Source organism: Perognathus longimembris, chromosome 26 (assembly GCF_023159225.1).
Source record: "Perognathus longimembris pacificus isolate PPM17 chromosome 26, ASM2315922v1, whole genome shotgun sequence".
NCBI classification, from domain to species: Eukaryota; Metazoa; Chordata; class Mammalia; order Rodentia; family Heteromyidae; genus Perognathus; species Perognathus longimembris.
The window spans coordinates 248,928-265,885 of record NC_063186.1 but is presented as its reverse complement, the minus strand read 5'-3'; the positions used below and the strand labels follow the sequence as shown (position 1 = coordinate 265,885).

At 46.2% G+C, this 16,958-nt stretch overlaps 1 protein-coding gene across 4 annotated transcripts in view; it reads left to right on the top strand.

The window, feature by feature from the left end:
* The first annotated feature begins 753 nt into the window (after nt 1-753).
* Med12l (mediator complex subunit 12L) overlaps nt 754-16,958 on the top strand; it is a 199,892-nt gene continuing 183,687 nt past the window's right edge. For 3 of the 4 annotated variants that reach the window (XM_048334782.1, XM_048334783.1, XM_048334780.1), the window contains exon 1: nt 755-1,084. In XM_048334782.1, coding sequence (XP_048190739.1) covers nt 986-1,084 — 99 coding nt within the window. In that variant the 5' untranslated portion in view covers nt 755-985. Of the gene's footprint in view, nt 1,085-16,958 lie in introns of all 4 variants that reach the window. The other variant, XM_048334781.1, reaches the window with a different exon arrangement.

Below are 16,958 nucleotides of genomic sequence, written 5' to 3'. Positions count from 1 at the left end.
GCCGCGGGCCCCGCTCGCGTCCCCGCCTCCTCCAGAGCCGGCCTCTCCCTCCTTCCCCCTCCCTTCCCCTCCCCCTCCCCTGTCTCCGCCTCCCCCTCCCCCTCTCCCGCCTCCACGCCGGTCGGGTCTGCGCCCCGCGGCGGCGTCTGCAAGGTGCGCGGCGGCGTCGGCGGGGAGCAGCCCCACTGGGGCAAGGGATGGGGAGGGGGCGGGGCGGGCCGTCCTCGCCCGGGTGAGCACCTGCGAGGCGCCTCCCGCCTAGGCGCCCGGAAAAGTTTTTCCTGCGACCCCGCCGCCCCGCGTCTACCTCAGGTTGGGCTCGGATGGAGAGGCCACGCGCCTGGCGCCCCCCGACCCCCGCGTCCACCTGAGGCTGGGCTCCGGTAGAGAGGCCCGGTGGCCCGCGCCCCCTGCATCTCCGCGCCCACCTGAGGTTGGGCTCCAGTGGGGAGGACACGCGCCTGGCGCCCCCTAACCCCCGCGTCCACCTGAGGTTGGGCTCCGGTAGAGAGGCCCGGTGGCCCGCTCCTCCCGTCCCTTGCACCCTGGCGTCCCCCGCGCCCACCTGAGGTGGGGCTCCGGCAGGGAGGCCACACGCCCCCGAGGGGCCGGGCGCGCGGCGGCGAGAGGCTGTGGGCGGCGGCGGGCCGGGGCAGACCTCCCTCCGGCTGCTCTGCCTCAGGAGCGTCCGGGCCGGGCGCTGAGCAGCCGCCGGGCGTGCGTGTCTGCGTGCGGGCCGCGCCGCGCCGCGCCGCGTCCAAACTGCGGTCTTCCTGCCCGCAGCGACCCGAGAGCGAGCAGAGCGCGGAGGACTGGGAAGCGGAGCGGAGAGGACCGGAGCGCGGAGGAGCGCACCGCCCCACACCGCACCGCACCGCACCGCACGCAGCGCCGCCCAGCCCATCCGCCGGGGGCTGCGCCCGGGTCGCCGAGGCGGCGGCCGCAGCTTCGACTCCCTCCTCCTCGCCGGCTAACATGAGAGATCATGGCCGCCTTCGGGCTTCTCAGCTATGAGCAGAGACCGCTGAAGCGCCCCCGGCTCGGGCCGCCCGACGTCTACCCGCAGGACCCCAAGCAGAAGGAGGTGAGGGTGCCGGCGGGCCCGGCGCGGAGAGGCCGGGGAGGGGGGCCGGGCCGGGCTGGGACCGCCGGGGGACCCCGGGCGCCGCGGACCCTGCGGCTGCTGTTGCCCGCGCTCCGCCGGGCGCGCAGGTTCGCTTCCCGGTCCTGGGGCCTGGCTCCTCGCGCAAGCCCCTCAACGGGCTTCTTCCTCGCCGAATCCTCCGGCTCGCGTTCCTTCGCGTCCGCCTGCTCTCTAGCTCTCCCTCTCTTCTCCCTGCCCCTTTGCTGTACCTTCGTAAACTTTTTGAAAAATGTTGGATTGCCGTATATCCAACACGGAGGTCTCGGCGGTGTGCGCCAGCCTAGCAAGGACAGAGAGACCCTTTTCACAATTCCTAGTTTGGAATAGAAGTCGTTCTTACCGAAGTGAGAAGTTGTTAAGCATCTTTGAATTCCCTCTCCTCTAAAAATCAGTACTAGGGAGAAACTGGTTTTTGTCCCTAGAGGCAGTTGGCATAATCGCTGGAGGCTGTTCAGTGCACGTGGAAGCAGGCTAGTTGGTTCCCTGGGAAGGGAATAGCTTCTAGGATTACTTATTTCTTTGAATGAAACCGACTGGGGAAATCTCGACTGTTGCACGATGTACAGTAGCTTCAGTGGCCAGGGTTACCATGGCATTTTGTGTCAATGTAGGTGTTTGTCTGGAGTTAACAAGTAATTATGTAACAGCGCTCCAGTTATAATAAGGAATCACCCCTGGCTACACATTTGCCCAGGGACCTGCCTTTCTTTGATCACCTGCTGTGCTTTTAGAGTTTACCAGCTTCAGCCCACCTATCCTCCATTTTCTTCAGCTGTACACAAAGTGACCAGAACTTTCTGCTGATCGCCCAAACCTCTGTTTAAAGTTGAGAGGCCCGTTGTGGCACAAGAGATGACTCTGTAGGACGTTTGTTTTGGTAAATATGTCCATTTCACTACTAGAAAGGGAATACTAGCTCTGGCTGAGTGGTTAATTTTTGGGAAAACAGAGTAGAGGAGAATATTAGGAAAACATTCTCCTTCTGAAGAACAGTAGAGACAAACTCAACTACTTAAGCAGATTTATTCAGGATAAACCTTAGAGGGACCTTTTGTATGGAAGCAGAAATTGTCCCTTATATGCTGAAGGATTTTAAAAGAGCATGTGGAGGAAGTGAGGCCAGGTGCAGGACAGACTTGGCTGAGCAAGACCTGGTAGCCAGATGCCATTCTCTTTCTAGAAATGGCGTCAGACCGGTCTCAATTTCATTACTAAGAAGTAGTATCTTGGGGCTGGGGATATGGCCTAGTGGCACGAGTGCCTGCCTCGGATACACGAGGCCCTAGGTTCGATTCCCCAGCACCACATATACAGAAAACGGCCAGAAGCGGCGCTGTGGCTCAAGTGGCCTTGAGCGGGAAGAAGCCAGAGTGCTAGCCTTGAGCGGGAAGAAGCCAGGGACAGTGCTCAGGTCCTGAGTCCAAGGCCCAGGACTGGCCAAAAAAAAAAAAGAAGTAGTATCTTAAAAAAAAAATTGAGGGGCTGGGAATGTGGCTTAGTAGAGTGCTTGTCTAGCATGCATGAACCCCTGAGTTCGATTCCTCAGTACTACATAAACAGAAAAAGCCGGAAGTGGTACCGTGGCTCAAGTGGTAGAGTGCTAGTCTTAAGAAAAAGAAGCTAAGGTACATCGCCCAGGCCCTGATTTCAAGTCTCAGGACAGGGAAGAAACCAAAACAAAACAAAAATATCAGGAGCAGCACATGCTTTTTGAGGTTTAGTGGATAGATTTGAACATCCTTGGAGTAACTTTAGAATGAGAATGGGAAGGCTTACAGGTGGTTCCCAGCAGAGTTTTTTTTTTCCACAGCCAGTTCTTCACCCTGCTCCCTCCATTTGAATGAAGTTAATATTAAGTACTGGAAAGGAGGAGAGATGAAGGACCACATGTACAGAAAATTAACTTTATCAATTTTCCACTAGTAAGTTTTAAGTTTTGGTGGGCAGTGACATGCATTTGGTTGGTACTTGTAGTTAATGTCTTTCCAGAGAGCAGCAGCTCCCAGCTGTGGGATGTTTGGTGGACTGGGGTGTTATATGCCCATATTTGGCATAAAATTTCTGGATTACACTTACTTCAGGATTGGGACTTCTGTGGTTCTGGAAATAATAATTTTGTAGAATTAAATACTGGACCATAGATATGACCATAGAGTTGTTTTTTTTTTTTTTTTTGTCTTGGGCTTGAACTCAAGGTCTGGGCAAGACCTGTCCCTGATCTCTTTAGCTCAAGGCTAGCACTTTACCACTTAAGCCACAGCTCCATTTCTGGCATTTTGGTGGTTAATTGGAGACAAGAGTCTTAAGGACTTTCCTGTTCAGGCTGGCTTCAAACTATGATACTCAGATATTAGTCTACAGGTATGAACCACCAACTCCTGGCTTTTTTTGGGTGTGGGGGGGAGTATTGAGATTTAAACTCAGGGCCACATGCTTGCTAGGCAGGTTCTGTGTGTGTGTGTGTGTGTGTGTGTGTGTGTGTGTGTGTGTGTGTGTGTGTGTGTGTGTGTTGGTACTGGGTCTTGAGCTTGTAAGGAAATATTTTGCATCCTGGGAGTATCAATAGAGAAAAGAGCTGAAAGGTGAACTCAACAGACCAACAGGTTTTATTTGGGATTAAACACCTGGGATGGGTACCAAGCCTCCTTCAGTCTGGCCGAAGGAAAAAATGGTACACTTCCCTTACAACTAGGGCCTCTTAGCCTGAAAAAATGAAGTCAGATGAGACAGGTGGAAGTGAGGTGAGATGAAGATGGGTTGGGAGAACCGTCTTAAGATCTTAGAGGGTTTCAAGGTTTCAACAGCATCTGTGTCCACCTGTGCCAGAAGTAGCCTAGGATTCAGGCTCTCTTCCAAGATGTGCAGGGTGAGTTTGTTCATGGGCAGTGGGGAGGGGAGATGATTCACATGGGTCAGCAGCAGGGCCAGTTCTTTTTTTTTTTTTTTTGGTCAGTTGTGGAGGTTGAACTCAGGCCCTGAGCACTGTCCCTGGCTTCTTTTTGCTCAAGGCCAGCACTCTACCTCCTGAGCCACAGCGCCACATCTGGCTTTTTTCATATATGTGGTGCTGAAGAATCAAACCCAGGTCTTCATGTATATGAGGCAAAGCACTCTGCCTGTAGGCCATATTCCCAGCCCCGGGACAGTCCTAAAATACAGCTTCAGAGGGGAAGGTAAGTGCTTTCAGCTTAAGTTATTTTCTGTCAGAACTCAGGGTTTCAGTGCTGTCCCTTTAGCATTTTCCACTTAAGGCTACTGATCTGCCACTTGAGCCACAGCTCCACTTCCAGCTTTTGCTGGTTAATTGGAGATAAGACTCATGAAGTTCCTGTCTTGGTTGACTTTGAACTGTGATCCTCCCGGAGTAGTTACGATTACAGACATGAGCCTACCAGTGCGCAGGGCTCTGGTTATTTTTAAGGTAGAATCTTCCTTTGTGCCCAGGCATCCCGACTACTGTCTCCCCCATTAATGCTTCCTGTTTGAGCTGAGATGGCAGGCATGCTAAGTAATAGTGTTTTACCCATCACTCAGTTGTCTCTAGCAGGAAGTTATGTGTGGCTGTAGTCAGATCTGGGTCCAGTATGGAACCAGTGTGTGGCTGGATGATGGGAAGTTTCCTAAGCCTCAGTTATATACTGTTTCCTTAACATTTCTACTCTATCCTTGTACCGCCTGTTCTTGTAAAGTTTTCTTTAATTTTTGAGAAACATTTTGTGCTTTGTAGGTAGCACATCTTGTCCAATCTAATTACAAAATGTTTTCAGATTATTTGGTGCTCCTCAACACATTCAACTTCCTTTTTACCCTCAGGCTAAATCTTCTCTGCCCAAGTCTCTTGCATATGTTGGTCTATGTGGCTGGACATCTGTCCACTTTGTCTCTCTCAACCTCTATCCTTAATATTCCACGATTGTGGTCAGGAGGGTAGGGTCTAGAGCCATTCTCCCTGTCTCACAGTCTCCTTTCTTGAGAAAATTCTACCCCATAGCGCTACTGGAAGATTGCATGGCTAATGCATACAAATAATTCAGAGCAGAATATGGCATAGATTCAGCACCTAAATATTGTTGTTGTGACTATTTACTATTATTCCTGCCTATGCAGCATTCAGGTCCCAGTCCAAAAACCCCCAGACCTGTTGGGGGATATATAATTTATTATTATCATTATTGGTTGCATCTGGTTATCCCTGATGGCTACTAGTACACTAGTGAGACTGCTTTAGGCAGTACTGAAGTACCTGGTGCAAATTAGTTAAGGGCACACATTTGTTGGAATGTACGAATGAAAATGGGATGGATGAGGAAGGGGATCTGATGACTGAGAGGTGTTGGGAAAGGCTAAAGGTGAAATTAAACCCTAGGCTATTGTACTGTGGTGTAGTGAGCCCTGACAGTTGAGTAGTAAATATCTATGTTCAGGAAAATTAATAAGAATAATGGATTGGAGAAGAAGTGACATTCTTGGGCATTAGGAACCTACTGGCAAGGTCCCAGGGGAGGATTGCCGGGTATGTCAGCTTTAGAGGGTACACAGCCAAGTAGGTTCTTGAACTATCCACAGCTCCTCCTGTTTTCTTGGCTAAACTGAAGGATAGGAGAAGCAGACCTAGCTTTTAGTCATTTTTCCCACAGGGAACTATCTTGAAATGGTAAAATTGGACCTTTTAGGAAGTTGGAGGGCCACAAAGAGAGGTCTGGAAGGCCAACCACAGTAGGTTATAGGTAGACAGAATGAGGAAGAACCAGACCCTGAGGATTTTAGCTGAGCAGTGCCTCCCATGGGTGTGCACAGCAGCATGACACAATGCAGCAGAAATAAAACTGGCATGAATAGAATTGCAGTCTTTCTGTGGGAACTCCACTTTCTAGATTACATTTAGAGGCTACTGCTTTGCAGACTGCTGGGCAATGGACATGAAAGGTACTAAAACTTGGAGTGTTTGAGCAGTGAGGAAGGGTCATTGGCTTAGCATGGAGAAGAGCTGACCCAGAGGTCTGAGAGAGGAAAGCCAGGTGCATGGAAGGGAGGGACATGGAGAGAATAGGCTCCTGTCTCCTCCATATGCCTCCTGGGAAGAGAGCTAGAAATGCTGTCTTTACTGTCTTGAGAATTTCTGAAGCTGGGGATGGAGACAGGGGAATTCTGCATACTCTTCTCTCTAATTTGAATCTTAGGAACTTAAATAATAAGGAAAAATGTCAGCAATCATGAAGTAAAATGAATTGTACTAAAACAGCGATCTGCTCCATCTGGATGGATTACTGCAGTTGTTAATACTCTTGAACAGTTATTGCTAGATCAGAGTATTGGGTGAGTTTTAAATGAACACAATTGTCTTTTCATAATTCTTTTTTTTTTTTTTTTTTGCCAGTCCTGGGCCTTGGACTCAGGGCCTGAGCACTGTCCCTGGCTTCTTCCCGCTCAAGGCTAGCACTCTGCCACTTGAGCCACAGCGCCGCTTCTGGCCGTTTTCTGTATATGTGGTGCTGGGGAATCAAACCTAGGGCCTCTTGTATCCGAGGCAGGCACTCTTGCCACTAGGCCATATCCCCAGCCCCTCATAATTCTTAAGGAAAAGACAATTCTCACAATTTTGGAGGCTCAGTGACTCGATGAGGAGAAGGAGGGATAGCATCATGACTTAAGCACTTCTTCAGGGCCTTACCTCTTAAGATTGGATTATATTTGGATTGAGGATTAAGTTCCTAGCACCTGAACTTTAGGGACACATTTAACCTTAGTGTTGAGGGATGGGATAAGGAATAATTTTTACTCTCTTTTTTGTGCTAATTACATTCTTAGCAAAAATAACTTAAAGAATAATTATAAGGTAACTTAGGTTGGGTTACTGGAATGGGTCTTTGTTGTTAGATTTTTTTCAATTTAATGATTTGGGGTCTGGCTATGTTGCCCATGCTATCCTCAAACTAAGTGATCCTCCTGCATGCTTCTGAGTAACTAGTATATCAGACTAGTTATACCAGGTGAATATAGTTAGTTTAAAACTAGGCTTATGTGTAGGCATCAATATGTAGATAAAAATTCTAATGGGGCTCTTTTAGAACTTCTGCTTCCTTTTTCTTCCCTTTTGATCTCTATCTAGCTATCATTATCTATATCTATCTATCATTCATTCTTTGCTGAAGAGGAGCCCTTTTCTTCATTAACCCCAGAAAGTCCAAGTCCACACAGACAAGGCATAGGGAGACACCTGAGATGAGAAAAACCATACCTAACCTGAGTCCTCCCTGTTCATTCCATCTCCTTTCCTCCTGAAAAAGCCTTTGTGCTCTGAGTCTCCCTAGGAAAAAAGATTGGAGTTAAAAAAGAAGTCCTTTTATCCCCTTCTTGGCTGGACTTAAATAACACTAGTTCTTTCCAACAACAATTGTCACTTGAATTTTTGGATACATTACAGTGGCAGCAGACAGACATACATTTGATTTGGTGACAAGAGGACCTCCATACTTATGGCCACCCTGTGTGGTAGGGTAAGGGTTGCTGAGCATGCCAGCTCATTTATAAGCTGGAGAGAACATTTGATCATATAATGTTTCAAATATAAAAGAATATTGTAAATATTACATTTTATCAAATATTGTATGTGGCAGACATACAACTGGTCAGCTACTAAGAACCTAAAAGGAGAAACAGCCAGATCCTCACTTTGATTCTGTCTGAGAAGACTTAGTGGGCCTGGGCTGCTGCAGGGATGAAAGCACAAGTCCAGTTGTGGTAGCTGGAGCTGGTTTACCCATCTGAGGTGATAAGCCTAGGGGATAGCTTTAGGAAATTGCTAAGCTCCTGGGCTGACCTTGTTAGTACTCTCCCAGAACTTCTTGTTAAGGAAGCAATGGAAATCCACGTGGTTTAAGCCATTGCTGGATCAGTTACCAGTTTCTGATGTTATCTCTGTTTCTTCAAACAAGCACTTTCCCAGAACTCCTTTCTTGTCTGGTTTAATAGGAAGTAGAAGCAAAAGGAAAAGAGCACCTGTGTTCTTTTTGCTAGATATTAAAGTCTGACTTGGGCCTGTTGGGAGCTGGGAGCAACCGGAGTAGCAGAAGCCACTTTGGTGGGGGCTGTGTCCCGACTGTTTAGTTCTGCTCCATCTGGGGAGAAGACCGTGTCTGCTTCTCATCTAAGGTTAAAGTGACTTCTCAAGCAGGAGCCTTGATTTGTTCTTGCACCTTTACTTGGCCTTCTTTTTGTGACCTTCTCTTTTGGGAGACACTCTCACGTTGTCATCACTGTGAACTATCTGCATTTTAAGGCTCCCTGTGTCTTTTGAGAGCCAGTGGCAGTGTGGCTCACTATCTGATGCTCTCCTGGCTCACTAGATCTCCTGGGGGTGTTTCCTGGACATAGAGAATACTCCAGAGGCTCAGGAATTAGTCTTTGTGTTTTTAGAAGAAGGAATCCAGCCCTCATCTCCAGGTTTTTGGTTTTTTTTTTGGGGGGGGGGGCGGGTGGTTAGCTGTGGCACTGCTATGTTGGCCTTGGCTGCACTCTAGTTTCTTGCTTGGTTGAGGGGCAGCTCTGCAAGGAGAGGTGTACTTGTATGAGCTGTGCTGGCTGCCTAGTCCTCAGGAGCCAGCATCCTTGTGGCCTTGTACAAGCAGGTTCTCAACTCACAGGGCCTTGTAGACGTGGGTTCTCTTTAGTTAAGTAGTGCAACAGCCATAAGAAAAAGAGAGAATTTTAGCTATTGGGTTTTGCTATCTGTTTTTGAAGGAAATATCCTGATACATATACATGCCAAATAAATTCAGTCATTGAACTAATATCACTGAGTACTTTGTAGGCTCTTTGCCCTATATGGCCTCCTGAGGACATAACATAAGCTTTTATTCTCCGTGGTGTTTCTGGCTTCCAGCACAGTGTTTGGCTCACACCTAGGACTGACATTCTCTCTCTCTCTCTCTCTCTCTCTCTCTCTCTCTCCCCCCGCACGTGTGTGTGTGTGTGTTGGGGCTTGAACTCATGCCTGGGCATTGTCCTAAGCTGTGTTTTGCTCAAGGCTAGCCCTATCCCTTTGAGCCACAGCTCCACTTCTTTTTTTTAATGGTTAATTGGAGTCTCCCCGATGTTTCTGCCAAGTTTTTGAACTGTGAGCTTCAGATTTCAGCCTCCTGAAGTACTAGGATTACAGGCCTGAGCCACTAGAGCCCAGTGAGAACTTCTTTTTGTGAATAAATGTAGAATAAACAGAGCATTACATCTGGGACCCAGAGTGTTCCACCAACATCAGTAGTTTTCAGCTATGGTGCTTTACTTCTTTTCCCCTCAGGACACCGTGGTTGGTGGTGTTGAGTGTGTGCTGCTCTGTACTGGCATCTTGTGGGTAGTTGCCTGGAGTGCTGCTGACATTCCCTGAGCCACACCAGAAGGCCCCATTCCCCTTACCCCACTGAGGTAGTGGAACATTAATGTGGTTTCACATTTTTTCCTGGAGAAGTCTTCAAAGTATTGTGGAAATGAAGGGGTGACCTGAATTTTTGATAGGACCTGTTAGAAGAGGCAGCTTTTGAGTCTGTGTGGGAGGACAGAGGGAAACTCCAGGCACAAGGACCAGCATGTGCACAGGTTTATGGGCCTGAAAGAATAAGCTGTCCTTTGCCATGGCCTCAGCCTGGTGTGGCTGGAGTCACCAGGAGGGGCTCAAGTACTTAGACCTCTGAGTACTGTACTGGGTATTAGGGTAGAAGAAGGAAGCACCTTTCAAGGATGTTAAGGGGATGAGATTTAAAGTAACAGTGGGTCTCAATTTAAGGTTATATTGAGGTGGAAAGGTTAACCTGCTGTAGCTTTGGTGGGAGTTGAGTCAGGGAGAGGCATTAATTAGTTCTTGTGGCTGCTGTGACAGATTACCATAGCATGGGTGGCTTACAACAATACAAGTTTGTTCTCAGGCCAGGGTCTAAAATTAAGGTACTGGAGAGCCCACCCAGAGGCTTTAAGTAAGGGAGGCTCCTCCGGCCTCTCCATGCTCTGCAGCTTCAGCTGTCTGTCTTCCTTAGCTGAAGCCACAGCACTGATTTCAGTGGTGTTGAACTGGAGTTTATGGAGACATTGCAGGATGGTTTCATCTGTCATTACATCCGTAAAGACCTTTATCCAAGTAAGGCCACATTCTCAGGTTTGCAGATTCTGCGTGGAGATTTTGTGACCTATGGAATTGGGAGATGGGATGGAAGCTGAGAGGAGTCAGGAGAAAAGTTATTTGGATAGCCGAACAGGCAGTGTAGATGTATGAACTGAGAAATATGAGCCCAAGAGTATTCCAGGATTGTTAGCTTAAGTCAGTAGTTCCCAAAATACCTGCTTTCCATATCCCTTTATCATTGTAGGCACTGTGAATCCCATAGAGCTTTTGAATTCTCATGTACTGTATTATAAGTCATAAGTTATGAACTAAGAAGTGTGTATTAATTAATTTATTTAAAAATAATGGGCAGGGGGAAGAAGCCAGGGATGGTGCTCAGGCCCTGAGTCCAAGGCCCAGGACTGGCCAAAAAAAAAAAAAAAAAAAGGGTAGGGCTGGGAATGAGGGTTAGTGGTAGAGTGCTTACCTAGCATGTATGAAGCCCGGGGTTTGATTCCTCAGTACCACAAAAACAGAAAAAGCCAGAATTGGCACTGTGGTTCAAGTGGTAGAGTACTAGTCTTGAGGAAATGAAGCTCAGGTACAGTGCCCAGGCCCTGAGTTCCAGCCCCAGGACTGGCAATAATAATAAATAATAGGCAGTTTCTGTATGCCTCCCACTGTGCTAGGTTGTGTGGGGTGTAGAAAAGAAACAGAAAAATGCTCTCTGTTCCCTCTTAGTGGCACTTCTTAAAATAACTAGTAAAGGACTTGCTTTTCAAAATTTTTTTTCAGTCTGTTGCAGACTGGTACAAATAGAGGATAAACATGAATGACTAGATAAATGAAGTGCCTAATATAGTGGCAGAAACTTTGGCACATTGTGTCAAAGTTCCTTGAGGATTAGCAACAGTGTCACCCACAATACCTCCAAGTGAGAAGCATTCTTCCCTACTGCCTGTTCATTGATCCACAGTAAACAGTTTTTAAAGTGACAGATATATTAGTTTTATTTATTTATTTACTTATTTTAAAATTGAGGATTATGCTTTGCTTTCAGTACAGGGCTCAAAGGGCCACATCAGATCACAATCATATTTATCATTTTGGTTGTTAAGAATGCTTTGTGTGTTTGTTCTTACATTCTTCTTTTTTTTTTTTTTGCCAGTCCTGGACCTTGGACTCAGGGCCTGAGGCACTGTCCCTGGCTTCTTTTTTGCTCAAGGTTAGCACTCTGCCACTTGAGCCACAGCGCCACTTCTGGCCATTTTTTATATATGTGGTGCTGGGGAATCGAACCCAGGGCTTCATGTAGAAGAGACAAGCGCTCTTGCCATTAGGCCATATTCCCAGCTCTTACATTATTCTTGACACTTGTTTATCTTCTGTTTACAGATGAAGAAATGGAGGCATGCAGAGGTATTCAAAGTCAGTTAGTGACATAAGGACAGGTTGGAATTGGACTTCTGAGCCCCTGCTGTAACCATTCTGGAGAGTATATCTATATCCATCTAAATCTATATCTATATGTTGCAAGGCTAAAATGCTGCCCATAACCCTAGCTACTCAAGAGGCTGAGATCTGAGGATCATGATTTGAAGCCAGCCCAGGCAGAAAAGTCTGTGAGACTCTTATCACCAATAAACTACTCAGAATAAGATGGAAGTGGCGCTGTGGCTCAAGTGGTAGAATGCTAGTCTTGAGTACAAAGATGTTCAGGGACAGAGGCCAGGCCCTTCATTCAAGCCCCAGGACTGGCAAAACAAAAATGCTGTATGAGTTCAGAAAAGAGGCTTGATACTTCACTGGAGCATGCTGGTTGGCGGGCAAGGGGAAGGGTGATGACTGTACAGATCAGACTTGGTGGAGTTTTTTTGGGTGCAGCTGGTGTCCTGAGTGCTTGATATGTGAGTGTGTGGGACAGTGGTGAAAGCATGTGATCCTACTGTCAGATTTATCGCATTAACTCTGTCTAATAAATCCAGTGTGGCAGAAAGGAGTCCAGAAACCTTCCAGGGCGGCATCTTGAGTAACCGGAGCATGAAGTAAAAAGTGCTCTCACTCATCAGAGCTTTGAATAGGAGTAGAGAAGAATTGGCAGTTGGTAACAGATTGGCCAAAGGAAATTAGAGAGTATGGAAAAATGCACAGATGTCTTGGGACACTGAAACTAGGGTGGCAGGTTCTGGTGCTTGGGCCTCAGAATGACATATTTTTTTGTGCTGGGTCTATAGTGATGTGACAAGAATTTAAATGCTTGGTTGCTGAATTGGAAAAAATATCAGATTCCTACCCACTCTGAAGACTTGTCCTTGGGGCATTAACCAGTTAACTGGCTTACTGGTGTTAGTATTGTCAGGGTCCTGTCATTTTGTTCATGCTACCTGTCCTGGGCTTTAGCCTCTCTTTTAGTAACCTGCTGCTGGCTTCCTGCTGCAGCTTGCTGGTTTGGAGTGGGAGTGAGCAAGTCCCAAGAAAATGACAAAGGTAAGGGAGCCTGAGTGGCACTGAGGTGGGCTCATCAGTCTAGGTTTTCCAATCATTTGTGAGTGGTTGACCTAAAACAAATGAACAAAATCACCATCTGTAATAACAAGAGGAGGAATCCTTCTTTGTCCTCCCACAACAGGGCCTCACAGGGGGTTGAGCCTGGGGTGAGGGATACAACTGAGGAAGAGGAGAAGGATAAATAACTGTTCATGAACTTCCAAGGACAGAGGCATGCCCTGTACTTGCTACTGCCTGTCTTCAGCTCCCTCAATCCTGTGACATGTAAAGTACTGAGTGGAAATGTGATTTAAAGGAAGAAGTTGTATTAGGTGACAGGACAGTGTAGGAATCATCTGGACCTCTGGTTTACCTCAGCAATGGTGGTGCAAAAGAGAAAATCATCTTTTGACAAATACAATTCTTGGCAGGATAGTCTCCATGATTCAGCCACACCCCCAGCGCTTTTAAGTGCTTTTTGAATTTGCAAATCTGAAAGTTCAAATGTATTTCTCCTGCAGTTTTCCTGGAATTTCTGAGAGCCACATCCAGGTGTTTGATATTAGTGGCTAACATGATTTGAAATGGGATTTTAATATGAATTAATGGGATTCAACTATTTAGATGAGAGTGGAATAAATTTGAAGTGTACAGTATTTACCTATAATTAGAACCAAAGGCTCTCCTGTTTTAATGTAGGGGAGAAGGAATGCCTGCCTCACTAGGTCACTTCTGAATAGGCTTGAGGGAAGTTGTCATGGGGAATTGACACCTGGGAGTGTGTAAAACACTCATCCATGATAGACATTTTCATCCCACCCTGTAAAGAGTTTTGTTTTTTTTTTTTTTGGCCAGTCCTGGGCCTTGGACTCAGGGCCTGAGCACTGTCCCTGGCTTCTTCCCGCTCAAGGCTAGCACTCTGCCACTTGAGCCACAGCGCCGCTTCTGGCCGTTTTCTGTATATGTGGTGCTGGGGAATCGAACCTAGGGCCTCATGTATCCGAGGCATGCACTCTTGCCACTAGGCTATATCCCCAGGCCCTGTAAAGAGTTTTTAAGCACCTAGTCACATGCATGATGCAGGCTTGTGTGTGCTGGCCATATAAAGATCATAAATACGATGATGATAATTTTTTTTTTAATTTCAATGTGTTCTAGTTACTGTGTTCACTGCTACACACAATTTTTGTGTATTCTTTATCATGGACATATGTAGGAAGTGGTTAGCTCCATTTTACAGAAGAGGAAAGGATCCAGAATCCTAGCTTAGGTTTGTAGGAAACTGCTCTCTCAGAGATACTCCTGTCTTAGAGAAGACAAGACATCAGATGTTTTGGGCCTGGTTCTTATGTAAGAACACTTCATTTTGCTTCCTCATTGTCTTAGTTTCTTACCTTTTGAAATGGTCCTCATTATCATGGCAGGGTGTGGTATTATTACCCTTAGATATATGTTGCCGGTTCCACATGTAGGTGTGAAAGCAACTCTTGCAGTTCTGTGCTAAACTTATATCCTTTGGTTTTAACTCAGAAAGTGGGGGCAATATTAATTGTAATATAAATGATCATGGATGTGACGAGCTGGTTTACAGATGTAACTTCTGTTTATTTTTGTTTTGTTTTTTTTTTTAGGGCAAGGCATTTATGTAGCTCAGGCTTGCCTTGAACTCTCTGCCCCCTGCCTCCTGATTACAGGTACATACCACCACACTTCAGGCATTGCTTGTTTTTTTTTCTTTTTTTGGTTGGTTGTAGGGCTCAAACTCAGGATCTGGACACTATCCCTGAGCTCTTTCACTCAAGGCTAGTGCTGTACCACTTTAAGTCACAGCTCCACTTTCAGTTTCCTGGCTGTTCATTGGACCCTCGTGGAGTGGACCTTTCTTTGCCGGGCTGGCTTTGAACATCCATTCTCAGATCTCAGTCTTCCGAATAGCTGGGATTACAGGCGTGATCCACCAGTGCCTAGGTGTGGTTTTGACGTAAGTATGGCTCCAGTATGGGAGATGTTGGTAGGAGATAAGATTGCCTTGGTGGGGAGTCCTGCCTTCTCCTAGGTCCTTCTGGCCCTCCAGGAGGCCAGTGTCAGTTCTTTTTTCAGTGGGTGTTTTGGCTGAAGTTAGGAACTTCTTTTGTTTTGCCTTTTAAAACATGTAAACTTTTCACACTGCTACTGAGTGGCATGCCAGGTAGAAGAGTCCAAATAGAAGTCAGCCCCCTCATTGTATGTAGGCTGAGGTATCTGCTGTAGTCCTGCTTTTCTCAACTACTGTGGACCCCAGTGATGGTCCCTACATGCTCCTTAAGCATCTGTGTCCTGATGGGCCTGATGGATGGAGCAGAGCACCCTTTTTTCCACATGTGCTTTCCCAGGTGGAGGAGACAGAGTACTACAGACCCATGGCTTCAGGGGTAAGGGAACTTTTATCTGCCATGGGCCATTTGGATATTTATAATATCACTTGCAGGTCATACACAATTATCAGTATAGGTAGGTGGGCTGCTGGAAGCCAACAAGAAACATACATGTCTGTCCTGTCACATACCAAGTGACTTGGAGAGTGTTACAAGTTCCACAAAGTAGATATTTCCCACCTGGCAGTGAGTATTTTCTTTTTCACAGTTCTAGATGCCAGAAATCTGAAACATCCAGATATAGGTCAACATGTTCACTTCTGTCATCTTGGGGAGGTCCCTCTCTTCCTGCAGGCCTTCTGTGACACATGGCCATGTAACCCTGGTCTCTGCCTCCTCTTCACATCATCTTCTACCCTCTGTGTCTGTCCCTTCTCTTATAAGAATATAATCATGGGCTGGGAATATGGCCTAGTGGCAAGAGCGCTTGCCTTGTATACATGAAGCCCTGGGTTCGATTCCCCAGTACCACATATATAGAAAACAGCCAGAAGGGGAGCTGTGCTGTGGCTCAAGTGGTAGAGTGCTAGGTGCTAGCCTTGAGCAAAGAGAAGCCAGGGACAGCACTCAGGCCCTGAGCTCAAGGCCCAGGACTGGCAAAAAAAAAAAAAAAAAAAAAAAAAAACCCAAGAATATAATCATACTAGATTAGGATCTACCTTACTTAAATATGATCCCATCTTGATTTGAGTACATCTCTTAAGACTACTCAAGATCATATACAGAGGTATGGGATCGAGTACTTTGGCTTATCTTTCTTAGGGTATGTGATTCTACCATAAGGTATGCTTTTTGAAATATTCCTTTTCCCACATCCTCCTTTGCATGTCGTCCTGGGTTGGTCTAGTTCTGGGTATCAATGTCTAGATTCTGAGTCTAGACATTGGTTAAGTTATATGCTTCTCTTTCTTCATAAACTTGTAATTACCACCAACTCCATTTACTTCCTTCACTGGCATCTTTCTGTTGTCATGTGAATGTGCAGCAGGATTTTTTGTTTCAGAGTTTACTGTATCCTATGGCCCCACCTTCTCATTTTTCTTCTCTCCAACGTTGTGCAGGAGAATCCTCTTTTTCATCCAATGACAAAGATGTGCTTGCCTTTTGCTTTTGCTGTAACAGCATTCTTCGTTCATTTCTATCCCTGTAGACTCTCCTTTCTTTTCCTTCATCCTCTTGTTACCATACACCACCAGTGATTGTTGTCTTTTCTGATGAACTGACTCTTTTATCATTATGATGTGGCCCTTTTTTTTTTTTTTGCCAGTCCTCGGGCTTGAACTTAGGACCTGAGCACTGTCTCTGGCTTCTTTTTGCTCAAGGCTAGCACTCTACCACTTGAGCCATAGTGCTCCTTCTGGCTTTTTCTATATATGTGGTGCCGAGGAATTGAACCCCAGAGCTTCATGTATATGAGGCAAGCATTCTACCACTAGGCCATATTTCCAGCTCTGGTGTGTCCTTTTAATCTCTGGTTAGTTCTTCTTGTTTTGAAATCTATCTGATACTAATGTAGCTACCAGGCCCTCTTAATGCTCTTTACTTGGATTATTATATTCTATCTATTTACTGTCCATTTATCTGTCTTTATATTTAAAGCATCATATATTACTGAACTTTTCTTTATCTTTCCTTTAATTCATTCTGATAATCTCTCTTTTTAAATGGAGTCTTAGTCCCTGACAGGTTAATCAGAGTTTAATGTATTCATTGGTATGGTTGGATTTGGGTCTATTATTTTACTGCTCCATTTACTTTAGATGATAATTCTTAGAGTCTTAATTTACCCATTGAGATTTTAGTTGCATTTTTTTGAAGCTTG